Here is a 17,304-nt window from a genome sequence, read left to right as displayed (position 1 = left end):
TTAAAAACTACACAGTCACACTCTCGATATAATTGTTTAATTGTTAAAGATAGAAAAGAAACTGCATTAAATCACATATAGGAAAAATCCACTGATTTCACACATCAAAGTGAGTCTGCTGCTCAAAGAAGTGGTAAAAGAAACTGCCTCAAGTGAAATCAGTACAAAAAAAATCTATTGCTGGATAACTGAATGGGTCTCCCCGTTCTCAGGCCTCAGGGTTCATGGAGAGAACTGATAGAAACACAACATGACCACAAACAAGCCAAAATTACTGTAAAGTAACTGACACCCAAAACAACCACAAGATGTGTAGGGCAGGTTGGGGAGGGAGGGAGGGGGGGTCTTCACATATCTGTGCACAGGGGCCCACTTACTCATAATCTGTCTGTTTCTGCTCAAATACTGTTTCACCACAAACCACAATTTGGAAACACATCAGCATCACACACAAAAATCTACTGTAATTTGAGGCTTTATACACAATTTCCCCCCTGGGATGAATAAAGTATTTCTGATTCTGATTCTTATCATCACTTTTCTAGAGTGGAAATACAATGTTATACAAGCGCTTCAATGAAGGGCAAAGATTTCAGCTCTAGCATCCACGTTCCACCACGACCTCACAACGTTCATCTGGTTCAAATGTTTTGATGAAAGAAGGAAGCAAACCAGTCGAAGTGTGTCAAGAACTTTCTAGACTTTTATTGACAATTCATTACATAAAAAATGACATATGTGTGTGTGATGGTTGGTCAAGAGATTAACTCTGTGAAGAGCGACTGATTGGCCAAGGCACTCGGCCTTTCCTGCGGGCGAGGCAACAACGGACTGCCACTCAGGCCAAAATGGGGGACAGCAGTACTCAGGAAGTAGAAAGGCACATGGGTAATTCTTCCATTGGACCAACACTGAGAACAGATGGAGAGAGAGAGAGAGAGATATCAGTGTGGAGGTGAAGCCAGTATGGTTTTCATTTTACAGAGTTTTAACACCTTTGTATACAACATTGAACACAATTTAACACTTATTTCTCCAACATACAGGCCAGTATAATGAAATGATTTACCTCTATATAACATTTTTACAGTACTTTACAGTAAGCAATAATTCCTTAAGATATACTTAAATATATCAGGCATATAACAGATGGAAAAATCAACAAAATTAGAAAGAATTGAATTATTGGGGCTTATGCTAAAATTTACACGATCGAGGAGATGATGAGTTTCTAATATCTTCTGTTAAAAGCTTTATTGAGAGTTTTCTGCAGGTCTGTCTGAAACATCTTAAAAACAACTACAAGACACTGACAAAAAGCATCCCATGTTATTTAATAAAAACTAATCAAATGAAAAACAGGGATTTGTAGTTTAAGACTAACCACAGTGAGCAGGGCTCCGTGCTGGAAATTTGGGTGGAACTGCATCAGTCTGGGCTCTGCGTCAGCTTCCCCTTGAACAAAACCACTAAACAGGGAAACAAAAAAAAATAGTAAATCCAGACGGGATACACTGTAGTACGATCCTGGGAAATGCAATACTGAAGCTAAATACAAACCATGGCAAAAGCTCAAAGATGGGGTTGGTTCTTGTCTTGAACACGGCTATGATCGCAGGTCGGTCTGCTGCCTGTGGATCTCCTGAGAGACAAAAATGGAGGCCGAGTAGAGTTATTACAACTATACTGAACTAATAATGAATGGCTTCATTGATGTGAATGAAAGAAAAGTGTGAAAGACCTTGAAGAATCACTGCGAGTCTCTCTCCTCTTGGATCCCAGGCTATAGACTGGATCTCTCCACCAAGACTGGTAAAGAAATCAAAGAGAAGTGAGTGACGCTGACCTTCAAGGATCAAATAATCAAGTGGTGAAGAGAAGCATTCATGTCGTCTCCTTCCGTTTCTCTCTGGACTGTTTGGAAGCACTAATTGCCTCTGTGGACTAAAATGCAGCCAATTAGTGATTTAGCTTAAAGATCTTACATGATGTCTCCATCTGGTGTGTTAAAGGTTGTCTCCGATAGGTCAGCCACCACAGCTGCTGCCTGTGATCCTTTGGATGTGCCTGTAGAGATGCCTGCAGAATAACAATGACAACGTTTCAAGCTGTAAAATCAACTGAGCTGCGTATTATTGAAGACGACTGGTTACTCTGTATCAAGACTGAGACATGAACCTGGTGCGTCAGTGAAGGTTAGAGCGTAGATGACCATCTCGCCCTGCACAGTGAAGAGAAGCCGACTCCCATCCGGACTCCAACAGCCAGACTGACAAAAACAGATTCATCATTAGTTGATAAATACAAAAGATGTAAAATATTTTCTTGTAACTCTGAAACTTGGAGAGAAGTTAATCACCTGGCAGCGTCCTTTCACACATGGCCAACGCTCACAGGTCCACATCCTGGTCTCCCAAACCCTGAAGAAAGGAACTTGACTTATTAATTTGTAAAAACCTCCCTCCAATTATTATCTGGGGACACCTGATTAACTCCAGACTATGCCACTAATCCCTTACATGTTCATAAATATTCATGGCGCTCTACAATCATATAGAAAGTGGCCAATGTCCACACACATTAAATATGAAGGAGAAAAATTGGCAGCTTTGCATATCTTGAACTTGAAATGTGCAAATGTAGCTCAACAAGGAAAGAGGGACTGAGGGAGGGTAGCTAGACAAATAGGAAGCTGGGTATTTTAGAAACTCCCGATCTCTGATTCGCTGTCTCTAACCTGAAGAGGGCAGAGGGTGTAGAAGTCAGGACATGGCTGCCGTCAGGGGACCAGGACAGAAAGGTGACCCCGCCTCCTCCGACCCGCTGCAGTGGCACACAGCTTTCAGCAGCGACGTCCCAAACCTGAAACGTACATGGACGTCAAAAGGCCGAACAACCTTGTCAGAATTTCAGTCAATCACTTAATATGAATCAGTTGCCTCGTACCATTACTGCAGTGTCCATGGGCGAGGCTGACACCAGAAGAGATCCGTTTGGAGACCAGGCGATGGAAGTGACTGGGGAGTGACCAGGATGAGACAGAACTTGAGCACAACCAGATGAAGGCCTGGACGGGTCCAAAGGAAGAAGAACGGGGCATCATGAAAAAAATTAAATACAACAGGTATATGAGAGTTTCTACAGGGTTTATCAATTAGATTAAAGATTTTTAAGACTCTTTTAATACCTCATAGCTTTAACATTCATATTCAAATGACAGAAAAACTTTGAGAGTAAAGTCTCCATTTATTTATTAAGTGAATTTATGGACATTTAAATCACATTTTGTCTGTACTTCCCGATAATAATCTGTAGTGATACAATTAATCAGTTCAGATGATTTGGGTTGAGTAGTGACAGTAGCATTTACGACAGTTTGGATGGTGCTGACTGAAAATCCACAAAAAGGACTGAATTCAATGGTTTTGAACACATTATACTTTACATACCTGGTTGACAGTGAGCAGGGGTCCACGTGCCAGACCAGTAAACAGTTCTGACAAGCGACAGCCAAAGCAGACGCACACAACGGCTTCCACTGCACTGCTGCCACGCTCCTCTGGAGACGGTGCTTTAGTGTGGGAGTGGTGGCGCTGTCAGAGAACAAAAGAAGCAAACGTCAATACCTAAATTGCTATGTCAAAGTTTAAGAATAACGAGTTTAGCTATTGTAGTCTTAGGGTAAAAGGGTAAAAGAATAACTTGCAAAGAAAGCAAAAGTTAATTGCTGATATGCAGTGTAGACTGTATTCTATGAGCTGTCATTTTGGCAACAGCTCTTCAGGGCAAAGTAATTGTACCTTTTAGGGTTGTAGATTTTAATGGAGTCGTCCAGGAGGGCGACAGCAAATTTATCTGTGTGAGGATGCCACGCAAAGGCTCGCACCACACAGTCAGACCTGGTCATAAAGAAGGGATAAAAGCAGAGAAAGGTTGTGGACTATTCAACAAACTTTAGTTTTAAAGTGTAAACAAAGACAATCTTTTATATCGAGCAGAAACTATGATTGTTTTCATTATCCATCAATGTATATGAAAATTTGGTTTGAGAACTATTTACTTTTTTACATTAATTGTCAGGAACACTGCTGAATGACGAGATTATTCTTTTAATCATCACAACTGCACAAATACATCTTTAATCTGTGGCACTTACCAGTTCAGTACTTGTGAAAACTCAGCTATCATGTTTTCACTGCTTAACTGTGGAGCAAACGACAAAGAGGAAATACACAAGTTAATGTAACACAACAAACAAGTGATAAACACGTGCAGCACTTTTTCTAAGTAAGAACTTACTGTAAGATGAGGAAACAAGGAGCCGTGAAACGAAGAGACCCTCTGGAGCAATGCCAGGGTGCAACCAGAACTCACTGACAGCCATTTTGGCACTGCAAGAGAAAAACATACAACAGAGTTATTGAATATTGGATATGAAGGATCAGGTAGGTATGTGTAGAGACAAAAACACAATACAAGATCCCATACCCTCTGTATTTGAATTGGTAATTTCGGTCAGTAGTCCTGTGAAACCACCATCCCGCCTGAAACAGAGAGAAGTCACATTATTACATTTCTCTGTAATAGATTTGGGACAAATTATTGATAAGACAGAACATTGTCTCGACATGATGTCTCACAGGATGTCATCTTCAACTTATACCCAGAAAGAGATGAGGGCTTGAACCACCAGCCTCAGCAGTTTAAACTACCAGCCTCTGCATTTTCATACTTCAACACAAGTTACATAAGATTCCATGTGAATTGTTTCTTTGTTTGTTTTTCTTACAATATGTTGTGGAAAATTGTAATATCCAAATGACGAGAGCAGCAAATATTCAGCAAATATAACCCTATTCCCTAGTCACAGAGAAAATGAAATATCCATTAAATTAAGACTCATATCGCTACAACAAAATCAAGTATAGAATTACCATCCTAGTTTAAACAAGGTGTATCCACTACATAATTTTCCAACCAGAAAACCCTGTTAAGTTGTACTTTTAGTGTAAAATGCCCTCTTCGGTACTTCAAAATCATTCAAAGCAAATTAAAATGGATCCTTATGAAGAATATCAATGTCATCTTCAGAAATCCTAGGTTGTCCAGACGGTAATAACTCTATTATTAAAGTTATAAATCGTCTGCTACATGTACCACACCTGCATGTTGTGTGTATGTGTGTACACAGACATGTGAGGACCATTGTCAGGGTGGGGGTCTCAGGAATGTGTTGTATCAATGTGTGTTACCACGCTGCAGCACTCCTCATCCACAGGGTCTCTGAATGGTCCAGAAACGCCGCCTTGCTGCTGCTCTCTGTTCGGCTGTGGAGCTTCAGAGACTCTCGGGGGAAGTAGAGACTCAGTGGACTGGTCTCCTGCGGAAAACAACACAACGTGGGTGAAGACACATTCACTGGACCCGGTCCATCAACATCAGCAGAGACACTGGACTAATTCAACACCACCACCACCACCATATAAGCTCCGGACCTGCTTGGCTCGGTCCTCGGTGTTGTCCCCGGGCAGCAGCTCGTTGTTGGACTCGCACAGGGTGCTCTGTCCGAGGGCCAGCGGAGGGGGGAACAGCGACAGAGAGCACATCTTCTCCGCGGGGAAAGGACCCTGGAAACACACCATGGCACAGTCAGGTACACACAGTCATAGCGGCTGCCATGTTTACACCCCAACAACAGCTGAGTGTAGCCGGGGCGAGCAGCGGGTTAGCTAAAGTTAGGAGTTAGCTAGCTAGCTGGTTCTAGTCCACTGCTTTAGTGTCGGTTGTTATAACCGTCGGTGTCCGGTGAGGTTACCTTGTGGCGCGTCCTGTCCGTGGAGGTGAATCAACACGAGCTGTGTTTCCAGGCAACAACTGTAAAGCTCATGCTTCTCTGTTGTGACACTTTCGGTTCAACAGCTTCAAGCTAATCCCGCCGTGCGGACTACGGCGAGTCGGAGGGACAAACCGTGCGCGAGTCTCCTTTTTTTGGTTGTTGTCTTAAAGCAGCTTTATTTAAAACTCACAGAAAACAAGTGATAAAGCGACATTTATTTATTTATTAGGTTGATGATATTAATGTGAAGCTAGAAACTCAATATGCGTAGATTCCTTTCTGATTTCTTCCAACTGGATTGTTTTGAAAAAGAAGAAATGTGTATTCTGTGGATTTTGGGCTCAGGCAATAAATCAAGTTTAATTCATGAACTGTATTTTTATTTTCTTTAGCAAACTACTGTTTTGTGCATCACTGATTATAAGACTAGTCTGTTTTATATTGCTGCCATTGTAAAACCCTTTGTATTGTGGATTTTGAAAAGTGCTCTAGTTTTCGTGAAGTTTATTTATTGCAAATAAACAAGTAAACAAAAGCTCCATCTCTCTGATTATTAAAAAGATCTGAATATGCAAGTGCTCCAATAAAGCATTTATATTGTATTAACTAGAATAATAACGGACATTAGTTTATCAAGTTAAACTCTGTAACAATGAATGTAACTTTACCTCATTCTTTCTGTTTGATTAAAATAATCTCTGCTGGTTAGGATCAGGAATTCACTCCCTGGTTGTCTTGCTGACATGGTGCAGAGTTCAGTGCACAAACTGCACAGAGCTGACATGTTGTCCTCTTCAGGACATAGAGCGACACTGCTGCATCAATCCTGAGAAACAGGTAACAATTATTTGTTGTCACATACAAAGCAGGGATTTTATTTTACTGTCACCCGTCTTAAATTGTTTCCTCATGTTTTTCCCCTGCAGTGTACTTCCTCCATTTTCCTGCTAATGCGAATTGTGATTATGATGAAGATAATGATGCTCTGTTTACTCCAGTGAGAGCTGAGTGCATGGTCAGCAGGATGATAATATTAAGCTGTTAAAAAGCCACATGGGCTCCTTCCATCACCCCTTTGACTATACACCATTAAAGGATATTTGTCTGTTCTAAAACAATAGATAGATGCCCACACTAAAACTGGCTGTGAAAGTATTTATTTTATGAGACTTCAACATCTCTGTGTTAGTCAAGTTGACATCTTCCAAAGTTTCCTGTCATGGCTCTCAATTGAATCAGATAACCAGGACTCACCTCAGTGTTTACCTATTTATAACTGAATCAAAATAATAGGGCCAGAGGAGACGAGTAAATAGTCTTTTCTAATCTTGATGACCATCAAAGTGCTTTACAGTACAGTTGTTCCATTAATCCATTCAAACACACTTTAATACTCTGCACTTTCTCTATTAGCACACCAGCATCCCTGGAGCCACGTGTCTTGCTCAAGGTCACATCAGCAGCAGGATGGAGGACTGTGCAGGTGAATTTCTCAAATGTGGTTATCAGTGAATGAAATGAGCACAAAATTAAACAAACACAGCATGCGGATGATTGAAAACTGAAAGCCTCGTTGTATGTGTGTGTTGTGTCTTTTGCAGAGGTTGGTTCTAGCGCCCCCACGCGGCGCAGGTCTCATTTCCGTGACGTCAATTCAGCACTGGGAAAGAGACAGCCCCCCCCTCCAAAAAAAAAAAATAACCCAGCGCGCCTCACGTTGCATGGGTCCCCGGTTATTGATAACACGATTCGGCCGCTGGGATCGGTCCCAGGAACGTGAAACTCGTGGATCTAGGAAGGCGAAATCCAAAGAGGAAAACTGGACCGAGGAGGAACAACGATTGTCTCATTATCGCGGACAAACAGAAAGCGGAGCCCACCCCTTCACTTGACAACGCGGCATCAAGCGGGCAGAAAGGTAAGGGAATGTCATACTCTCCGGTTAAATGCTGATTGAATACAGGATAAGGGTTAAGGGTACATGGAGCCTGGTGCCGCTGCTCGGTGCGGTCGCGTTCACGCCGCTTTGCACTGCACCAACGAACCGATGCTGCCAAGGAACCAATCATCGTCGACGGATGCAAGAAAATCATATTTGTGCAGCAACATTATGAAATATGCGTGTGCGTAACGATGCCAACACCATGAGTGGATGTGGAGACGCTGCGGCACTTTCACTTGGCATGGACCATAGTAGGCATCGGGCTCGCAATTCATGCACGTCGGCTATGATGCTGCTGAGTGTCATCATCACATCCTCGGTTATTTAAAGATTGATCTTCCTGCGTGTGCGTGTGCGTGCATTCGCGTGTGTGGCTCTGTGTGTATGTGCATGCATGTGCGCACTGCTCCCTCGCACAGGCCCGGTTGGTTGTTTATTGGCCGTTTTTTTTCACGCTCTCATTTGGCTCCTCTCATGCAGTGGTGCAGTATAAGACATTGAGCTGGTGTATGTGTAGGATATGTGAATAGTATACTCTCTCTTTCTCTCTCTCTCTCTCTCTCTCTCTCTCTCTCTCTCTCTCTCTCTCTCTCTCTACACCCCCGCCCCCTTCCACCTAACCGCCCCCCCACCACATGCACGCAGGCACGCACGCCGAGGTGGTTATGCAATTCGCCATATTCTTGAAAAATGCACACAATGCTCTTGCACTTGATGCACGACGCGCGACATACGGGAGCCGCTTTGCTCGGATGCTGTCAGGCTGCATGCGATGCTCCTCCGAGGGACAGTCAAAGAACAGGTGACAGTCATGCGGCGCTGAAGCTGCACAAACTCCTCTGCTCGATTCATTCATAAAGCCCCCTCGCCACTCTCCGGGTGATGGCTCCACTGGGCAGGCTGGTTTTCATTCCCATTCACAGACACAGAGATGAGGCTTTATACTGCGTGATTCACACCGACTTCTGCTGTGGAAATGGAGCGTCTGAGTGGTTAAACTGGGGGACTGGCTGGATGCCCAACTCACAGCACGACTACACTCGTCTGGTGGTTCTAAAAGATCAGAAGAGACACTAACAGTAATGGCTAGAGTCATTTCAGCACTGGACAGCTCCCTGAGTCAAACCGAGCTGTCCAGTGCTGAAATTGATCCACGTTTGTTTATATCTTAACAAAATATAGCGCACTGATAGCCATGATAATAATAGTACGAATTATTATAAACTGAATTAATAAAGAACCTGTTAAAACACAGTGACAATGTGTATTACAAGGTCAAAATGGAAAATTGAAGGCAAACAATAGGAAACAGTTAAAAAGCAAACGATAAGAATCTATTTAGAAGCAATTTGAAGATCACACAACAATAGAGAACAGATACCGACATAATGAAAGGTTGCTGATGAGGAAAGAGTAAAAACAAGATAAAATATCAACATAAAATGCCTGTAAAAATGTGTCTTTAAGAGAGATTTAAAAGAGGACAAGGGGTTTGTCAGATGGATCTCCTCAGGGAGATTGTCCCAAAGAGTGGGAGCCCTGAAAGGCCCGGTCACCTTTGGTCCACAGCTGGGACTGTGTCATTCTAATGCATTTCTTGTCATAAATCTTCTCCTTCAGGTTTACCTCTCATCTCTCCATCCTCCATCCACCCTAACCTGCGGTGTTGGGGAAACCCCTGATGAGTGGGACCTGTATCCATGAGCCCCGTGCCCCTTCCCCCTCCCTGTCAGGCTTCAGCACCCCCATCTCAGAGCCCCCCTATCGACGACTCGATGGAGACACCCCTGCCTGCACCCCCGAAACGGACCTGACCCCCACACAGTGTGTCATCCGTAACGTGCTGTCCATCGACACCGGTGGACAGGGGGCGCCTGGTGGCAGCAGCCCCACTCCCAGTGATGGACCCTCGGGCCACTTTGACAACAGCGTGCTAAAACTACATGAACATGAGGTCTGCCAGTGTGGCGGCGGGGCCGAAGCAGGGCACAGTCCGGAGGCTGGCGCTGTGCGGAGCCAGTCGGACAACATTCGACTACAATCGGGAAGTGGAGGTTTTTTGGAGGGACTGTTTGGCTGTCTCAAGCCAGTCTGGACGATGATTGGAAAGGCCTACTCCACTGAACACAAGCATAGCCATGAAGGTAAGTGGACATGTTCTACCTTTATGCTCTCTGACCTCTGCTGTGTTCTGCACAATGAATCTAAATGCCACAGAACAAAGAAAAGACGACAATTCGTGACTTAAACACGTCATTTAGTCATTTAGGATATGATATTACTGTGTAACCATAGAGATGTACCATAGAAAGAGAACAGCTGAGCCCAGGGATGGAGCTTGAACTCCACACTGATGAAAGAGCATTCACATCCTTTACTTAAGTAAAATTACCAGTGCAACAATCTATGATTACTCCACAAGGAGTATAACTGAATAAAAGTACTAATTCTGCAGAAATAGAGTCACTGTGACTGACCTATTATAATATATTACATTACAGTAATGTTGGTGATTTATCATTACACAGATACAATCTACAATTTTTTATGAAATATTGAATCATTTGACACCTTTGGGCCTTGAAAAGTTAAACCCATCTGAGATCGATAGGATTTATTATTTCAGTGTATCATGTGTTTTTTTTAGGTATAATCCTAAAAGCAACTATAGGTGTGTGATAAATGTAGTAAAATATTTCACCCTAAAATGTAGAATAGGAGTGTAAAGTAGCAGCATATATTCATATACAAGTACCTTAGATTGTGTCACTACTTGTGTACATTTTATTTGTCCTATTCCATAACCAGGCCTCCATTATTTCCATTGCTCTCTCACTGCCACTGTGTCCTTTAGCAGCACGACTGTGGTCAGCTCACCTCATAGTCATGAGACAGTGAGTTTTCACAGCTGCACTGGGGAAGCATCATGTGAATGTGCCTCCGCTGCAGCTCTCCAGAGATCTGGACACTTTGGTGGACCTCATGAAGAATTGATTCGCCTGTCTCTTTTATTCTGCCCAGCTCGTGTCTCTTTAGTGACCATGCTCTCGAAGTCGTTTAAGTCGTGTCACTATGACAGCTGACAGATTAGACCAGATGTGGATTGTTGTTCTTTTCCCTCAATTTCTCTCTTATCTCTGCATAGAAATACTCGATAAGATGTCAATTTATCATTTGTTCGAACATGGCAGGTTCTTTGTGTTATGTAATTGTGTTCTGCCAGCATATTCCTCTGCAAAACCCCCCTCCTCTTTTTCTATACTAACAAGATATTGTTACTACATATTGACATTTGGAGGCTTTGCAATATGTGATGGATATAACTAAGTGATAACTCTTTCTGTTGCTGTGTTTGTGTTTATAACTTTCCATAATTGCACATGTAGTCATAGAGTTTTGTTTTGTTTGGCTTGTTGGTCTGCGTCTAGAGTCCTGGGAGGTTCCCTTTGAGGAGATCTCGGACCTACAGTGGGTGGGCAGCGGAGCACAGGGGGCCGTCTTCCTCGGCAAGTTCCACGGAGATGACGTGGCTGTAAAGAAAGTGCGGGACATCAAAGAGACTGAGATCAAACACCTCCGCAAACTGAAACACCCCAACATCATTACTTTCAAGTGAGGAAACCCGTGATATCTGTACCAAGAGTTTAATATGCATAAATCCCACTTTTATATAGTGTTTCCTTTTCTGGTTCACTGTGGTGAGTTATCTGACTGTCTTGCCTCTAGGGGAGTGTGCACCCAGGCTCCTTGTTACTGTATCCTGATGGAATATTGTGCCCAAGGCCAGCTGTATGAGGTGCTGAGGGCGGGCCGTAAAATCACCCCTTCCCTCCTGGTGGACTGGTCCATGGGCATCGCAGGGGGCATGAACTACCTACATCTCCACAAAATCATCCACCGAGACCTCAAGTCCCCCAAGTGAGTCAACACAGCTACAGCCTGTAACGCGAAAGCCAACACAACATCTAACGGATTCTTTATTATTCCCACGTGAAATCCTGTGTAATCTCTCCTTTGCAGCATGCTGATCACACACGATGACCTGGTGAAGATTTCTGACTTTGGCACCTCGAAGGAGCTCAGTGACAAGAGCACCAAAATGTCGTTTGCTGGCACCGTAGCCTGGATGGCTCCGGAAGTGATTCGGAATGAGCCAGTGTCAGAAAAGGTGGACATTTGGTAAGTCTCATAAATGTTCTTATTTATTTTGAGCTTATTTCAATGCTGCTGTTTCACAATTATCTTTAATCTACTACTATAGATGTGCAGATAATGCATCAGTATTGTGAGTTAATGGTTTGTGTTTTCAGTGTTTCAGTGTTTCCTCAAAGGGAGTTGTATGATTTCTGCTTTCATCTTGTTGTGATGTAGTACAGTATGTATTTAAATCTCAACCTCAGTGAGACTTCCTTGGTGGAAATAGCAGTAACTAAATACATTTACTCAAGTACTGTACTTAAATACATATTTGAGTTACTTGCACTTTACTCTTGCTGATAATCTTGCTGATAATACTTACAGCACATATACTTTTACTTAGGTTAGGTTTGGAATGCTGGAATTAGTGTTGAATCAGTAAAGGATCTGAATACTTCTTCCACCATTGAATATATTCAGGTCCTTCGGGGTGGTGCTGTGGGAGATGCTAACTGGAGAGGTCCCTTATAGAGATGTGGACTCATCTGCCATCATCTGGGGCGTGGGAAACAACAGTCTTCAGCTGCCCATACCTGAGAGCTGCCCCGATGGCTTTAAGATCCTCCTCAGACAGTGCTGGTGAGTAAACGTCTGGAAACAGACACCTGGGATGAAGCAAGAGAAATAAAGAATTTGGCTTATCTGTGGTTTAAGGGCTTTATTGATTTTTACAGTGAATTGTAAATGTAAACAGCTGTCTCCCCCATCTCTGATCTGCAGGAACTGTAAGCCCAGGAATCGTCCTTCTTTCCGTCAGATCCTTCTTCATCTGGACATAGCATCAGCTGATGTACTGTCCACTCCACAAGAGACGTACTTCAAGTCTCAGGTATGGTTTCTTGTCTCATTTCCCATCTGAATTACTGAATATACACCAAATAAAAACGGCCAAATTCATAATAAATAGTCAGACATTTCTGCAGCACTAAAGAGATCTGTGTTTGAGCTCAGCTCTGGCTAGACAGAGCTTGTTAACAGAAATGTGCTCTCATCAGGCTGAATGGCGAGAAGAGGTGAAACAGCACTTTGAGAAGATTAAATCTGAGGGTACTTGTATCCACCGACTCGATGAGGAACTGATCAACAGACGCAGGGAAGAGCTCAGGTATATTTTATACTCATACCTCTCATATACCGTGTTTTATGTTTATTCACAGTATACCAATTATAACAAATTGTGTTGTACTGGATAGTGGTAATTTTACGACATTGGTCTGAATACATGAGGCCACTTACATTCTGTCCTATTTCTCTATTCCACTCCTTTGTCTGCCCCTGTGGATGAAATAAGTGCCTTGAGCGGACGCCTATTGTAGAGGATTTGGATTCTCTCATGCGTATGCACAATGACATCAGTAGCCTCTTTTCTTCACAGGCATGCGTTGGACATTCGTGAGCATTATGAGAGGAAGCTGGAGAGGGCTAACAACCTTTACATGGAGCTAAGCGCTGTCATGCTGCAGCTGGAGCTTAAAGAGAAAGAGTTGCAGAGGTACGAATAACTGCGTAGACGCAGGGTGTATTTTTGCAAAATGCTGACATTCTTCATTAATAAGCCGCACTGTTTTCACACTTTTTCTGTCCAGGAGAGAGCAGTCTTTGGATAAGAAGTATCCAGGCTTGTTTAAGCATCATAGCTCCAGGCAGGGCAGCTCCTCCAACTCCATGGACAAACTCATCAAGAAGAGAAATGTCCCCCAGAAACTGCCTTCAGGAAAGAGGTGTGAGATCTCAGTTCAGCGGCTATTTGATAAAAGTTTAAATCTGAAATGGAAAATTTTTAATATTTATAAGGCTTGTGGAGTATAGTTGTTGACTAACCCCTCCCACTCTTTCAGGCCAGACATCCTCAAGTCTGAGGTAATCATGCCAAAAATGGATTCCTCCGTAATGCAAGTCACTATCCCAGCCTGCCCCAACAGAAGCTCCACTTCTCCTAACCGGTCTCGACGGGTAAAGACCCGACATCGCAAGCCCGGTAAGGGTAGCAGTGGGGACCTGGCGGGACTTAAGGTGAATCAGTCGTCCCCTAATAGGGACACAACTGCCCAGGTTAACAGTTCTACCACTAACACCTCCAAGCAGCTCCTGGAGCCTTCTGCTGCCCTGCGGGGCCACGAGCAGCAGCAGCGGCAGCTCTCCTCCTCCAGCCCTGACCTCATCTGCACCACACTAGAGGCAGAGGCCCAGGGAAAAGGGGAGGCCTCAGTGGGTGGGCTGGAGAGAGGGGGGAGCCTCAGTGCCTCTGCGGGTTTAGGGGGGTCCGAGGTGGGTGCAGCTGGCATGGATGACATCATAGAAACTCCTCCGCGCAGCGACACTCCCAGCGAGGATGCCGCATCGTTCCCGTTCTCCAGCAGCCCAGACTCACCGTGTGGGAGGGGTGCGGCAGCAGGACGCGGATCTCTGGGATCTCCACGGCTGCCTCATGACGGAGAGGACAAAGAGGAGGGGGCCGGTGCTGTGAGGTTGCCCCGGGGGGCATCAGGGGGAATCGGGAGTCAGCACCTTACACCTTCAGCCATTCTATACAGGGCAGCTATCACACGCAAACAGGTACAGAGCAGGATGTGTGTTTGTTTTCCTCAGTGCTCTGGTCATCATTTCCATCATTTTCACTTGTGCATTTTGCTGTTTCTTACTACAGAGGCGTGGAGTATCATCAGAAGAGGAGGAAGGTGAAGTTGACAGTGAGGTTGAGTTACCACGGCGACGGTGAGTAACTTGATGTCCGTCATCAGTGGAAAATTCCCTCAAGCCATGTTCCCTCTCTGACAAGTTGTTGACTCATAGAGAGAAGAAGAATAACGTCATTCTGCCATATTGGCAATTCTGTGATTTTTTTTTAAAAAACCTGCTTTTGTTGGTGTCTGTTTTCAATCTCTCCAGACGGCCGACCAGCATCACCAAGTGCCAGTCGGTGTCTACGTTCAGCTCAGAGAACCTGTCGGTGTCTGACGGCGAGGAGGGCCACACTACAGACCACTCTCACAGCGGTACTCCAGACGTGGTCAGCACCAACACCGACGACAGGTTGGACGACCGCAGCGACGATCTCCTCTCGCAGGGGTCTGAGATCCCGGCAGACAACACTGATCCTGCGCAGGCTTCTGATGGCCTGTCAGAGAGAGACGGAGCCCTGGGCCAGGCGAAGGCTCAGCTGGACGCTGGGCAGAATCCTAATGAGGTAAAACGGCTCCACAGAGGACTGCATGTGTCAGTTTATGTCATCTTCTTATTCTGATGTAAAGCACAAGAAAACAGTGGTGGAAAGTAACTACTACTCAAGAAATGCATTAATGATGGATTTTTACACTTCTATGTCATTACCAATATTTACGTTGGTTACCAATAACCAACCTTTTTTTAGATAAGCGAGCCAAAGACAGACAGAGATTTCCGATAGATTTTTCTTGTAAATGAGTATGTTCACGTTGGTTGTAGGTCATGTGTGAAAAAACTTTTCCTCTTCTCTGTTTAGAGCCGGGCTCTGTGCGATGACTCCGACTGCGACAGTGCTGAGCTGGATCAGCCTGGCAGTGGAGAGCCCAGCCGCCCCCCCAGTGCTGGAGCATGGGTTCCACCGTCTCAGTCCTACCAGGGGCCTCCACAGGCGCCGCACACAGGACCTCCATAGATCACTGGACACTGGGGAACGACCTCCAGCCACCCGACAAAGAACAACCATCACAGGCGTACACCAATCTGTCAGTGCAGTACCTTACTGTTGTCATGAGGGATCACACCCACTAAAACACTCAGACTATGACAAGTCGACTTATGGTGTCTCATAAGTTTGTAGGCTGGCAAACCGACATCAGACGACATAGGGCATTTGTCGTAACCTGGCATCAAATATTTTGGCAGCTTTTGACATCTGATAAATGTCATTTCCGTTCAGTAGGTTTTTTTAGGCAGATTAGTTACCAGGGTAACCTTAGCCACTGCTCCAGTTCAGCAAAAACTCTTTCACAGACGCACGCACAAGAAGACACCACACTTGTAGTCCTTGAAACACTCTAACCCTCACTCCTGGAGCATCCTTCATGGTACTCCACACACTAATGCATCGGATACTAATGAATAATAATGTAAATATCCATGACATACCACATGAGAAATATCTAACTTTATTTTATTTGTAAGATAAAAAATAAAAAAAAGTAAGACTAAACGATATGCAGCCCTGTGAACAAATGCATGACTACATGTTTATAATTTATGGTTTGAATGTGTCCGTTTTATATTTTGTGAAAGTTTACACTTTTTTAATCCTGAAAGTATTACTTTTTGAGTTATTTTGATTTTGTTAATAAATGTCAGCACTCGAGAAAGAGAAAAAAAAAAGTCATAATGGAATGAAAATCTCATCCGGACATGGATCATGATGCATAATTAGAGATCTCAATAAGTGATATATATATTTTTTAACCCTCCTACCACTGAGTTTCACGCACACATAAGACACGCGTGAGGTTTTTATTAAGCTCATCGAGTTTAGGATAGGATGGGAGTCGTCTGTATATACACTAAGGTGCCAGTTTTATTAAGGTGCTACCACTAGTGCAGTCTAAATCAACAGTGGTATCGTCAGGGGTTGGACATGTGCACTAGTAGCCTATGGACTTAAATATGTAAGTAGAGTTGCATACAAACACAAGCACAACTCTTAAAAACACAGCACGTATTCCCCATCTCTGTTCAAACATGGTGCCTACATTGCCCACAATGCAACATGGAGATTTGGGTTTCCAACTGACTCACATGACATCACATGAGGCAGCATCTATTTAGAGATTATACGACTTTATTTCCCATATGTGGTAATTTAGTATTCCCAAAGACCTTTAAAAATCGATGTTGGTGTGTAAAATAGTTGGAGTTCCCTCTTTAGTAATGAACCAAAACGAGTCGTGTAGCTCTCGACGCTGACGGGCTTCATAAAAACCTCAACTGTACATTTGACCCTTTAATATTACTGCAGAAGTAGCCGGATAAGGAATAGAGCACTTCTCCGTGGTGGTTACTAGTAAAAACAGTAAGTATCCTTTGGGTTTGAATAGAAATGTTTTGTTTTTATACGGCATTGCACATTGTACCTGTAACATAGGAGTTATATCGAAAAAGCAAAATATTATGAGCAACAATAAATAATGTATTGGTTAAAAAAAAAAAAAATACAAAGCAAAACGTGTGTTTGTTTAAAAAAGACGGGCCAATGACGTAGCTGCAGTTTGCGCTGTCGCTGCGTCACATAAGACAGCTGAATGAGAAATAAATGACTATTTTCAATGACTTTAAGCATGTCCAAACTGATCCAGTGTCATTT

The 17,304-nt window shown here is 43.6% G+C and overlaps 2 protein-coding genes across 3 annotated transcripts; one reads left to right on the top strand and one right to left on the bottom strand.

The window, feature by feature from the left end:
* Window positions 1-678: 678 nt before the first annotated feature.
* Window positions 679-5,954, bottom strand: aaas (achalasia, adrenocortical insufficiency, alacrimia). The gene is made up of 17 exons (XM_035158999.2): window positions 5,816-5,954; window positions 5,496-5,627; window positions 5,253-5,380; window positions 4,489-4,544; window positions 4,300-4,391; window positions 4,157-4,203; window positions 3,801-3,899; window positions 3,450-3,593; window positions 2,947-3,067; window positions 2,738-2,862; window positions 2,360-2,420; window positions 2,179-2,269; window positions 1,986-2,079; window positions 1,742-1,809; window positions 1,561-1,642; window positions 1,385-1,469; window positions 679-911 (listed from the first exon to the last, which is right to left on the bottom strand). The coding sequence occupies exons 2-17, from the start codon at window positions 5,604-5,606 to the stop codon at window positions 756-758; spliced, it is 1,560 nt and encodes a 519-aa protein (XP_035014890.1). The 5' UTR covers window positions 5,607-5,627; window positions 5,816-5,954; the 3' UTR covers window positions 679-755.
* Window positions 5,955-7,482: 1,528 nt separating this feature from the next.
* Window positions 7,483-17,291, top strand: map3k12 (mitogen-activated protein kinase kinase kinase 12). Of its 2 annotated transcripts, none has more exons than XM_035158998.2 (14): window positions 7,483-7,754; window positions 9,399-9,922; window positions 11,207-11,390; window positions 11,505-11,696; window positions 11,799-11,957; window positions 12,396-12,554; window positions 12,696-12,804; window positions 12,971-13,080; window positions 13,351-13,467; window positions 13,562-13,696; window positions 13,814-14,531; window positions 14,623-14,690; window positions 14,865-15,162; window positions 15,457-17,291. In XM_035158998.2, the coding sequence occupies exons 2-14, from the start codon at window positions 9,460-9,462 to the stop codon at window positions 15,610-15,612; spliced, it is 2,868 nt and encodes a 955-aa protein (XP_035014889.1). In that variant the 5' UTR covers window positions 7,483-7,754; window positions 9,399-9,459; the 3' UTR covers window positions 15,613-17,291. The 2 variants fall into 2 exon arrangements, with proteins under 2 accessions (XP_035014889.1, XP_047196305.1); XM_047340349.1 differs by having other exon boundaries at window positions 7,486-7,754; window positions 11,195-11,390.
* Window positions 17,292-17,304: the final 13 nt, after the last annotated feature.

Source organism: Hippoglossus stenolepis, chromosome 6 (genome assembly GCF_022539355.2).
Source record: "Hippoglossus stenolepis isolate QCI-W04-F060 chromosome 6, HSTE1.2, whole genome shotgun sequence".
In the NCBI taxonomy this organism is placed as follows: domain Eukaryota; kingdom Metazoa; phylum Chordata; class Actinopteri; order Pleuronectiformes; family Pleuronectidae; genus Hippoglossus; species Hippoglossus stenolepis.
Note: the sequence above shows the minus strand (reverse complement) of the source record. Positions and strands in the feature narration are given on the sequence as shown.

Excerpts from the sequence above, each read along its gene's own strand:
- aaas (XM_035158999.2), bottom strand. The coding sequence starts at position 5,606 with ATGTGCTCTCTGTCGCTGTTCCCCCCTCCGCTGGCCCTCGGACAGAGC. Across the intron at positions 2,863-2,946 it reads CCATGGACACTGCAGTAATG|GTTTGGGACGTCGCTGCTGA; the intron begins GTACGAGGCAAC and ends TGTACGTTTCAG. Across the intron at positions 1,810-1,985 it reads ACACCAGATGGAGACATCAT|TCTTGGTGGAGAGATCCAGT; the intron begins GTAAGATCTTTA and ends TTTCTTTACCAG.
- map3k12 (XM_047340349.1), top strand. The coding sequence starts at position 9,460 with ATGAGTGGGACCTGTATCCATGAGCCCCGTGCCCCTTCCCCCTCCCTG. Across the intron at positions 9,923-11,194 it reads ACACAAGCATAGCCATGAAG|GTCTGCGTCTAGAGTCCTGG; the intron begins GTAAGTGGACAT and ends TTTGGCTTGTTG. Across the intron at positions 12,805-12,970 it reads AGACGTACTTCAAGTCTCAG|GCTGAATGGCGAGAAGAGGT; the intron begins GTATGGTTTCTT and ends TGCTCTCATCAG.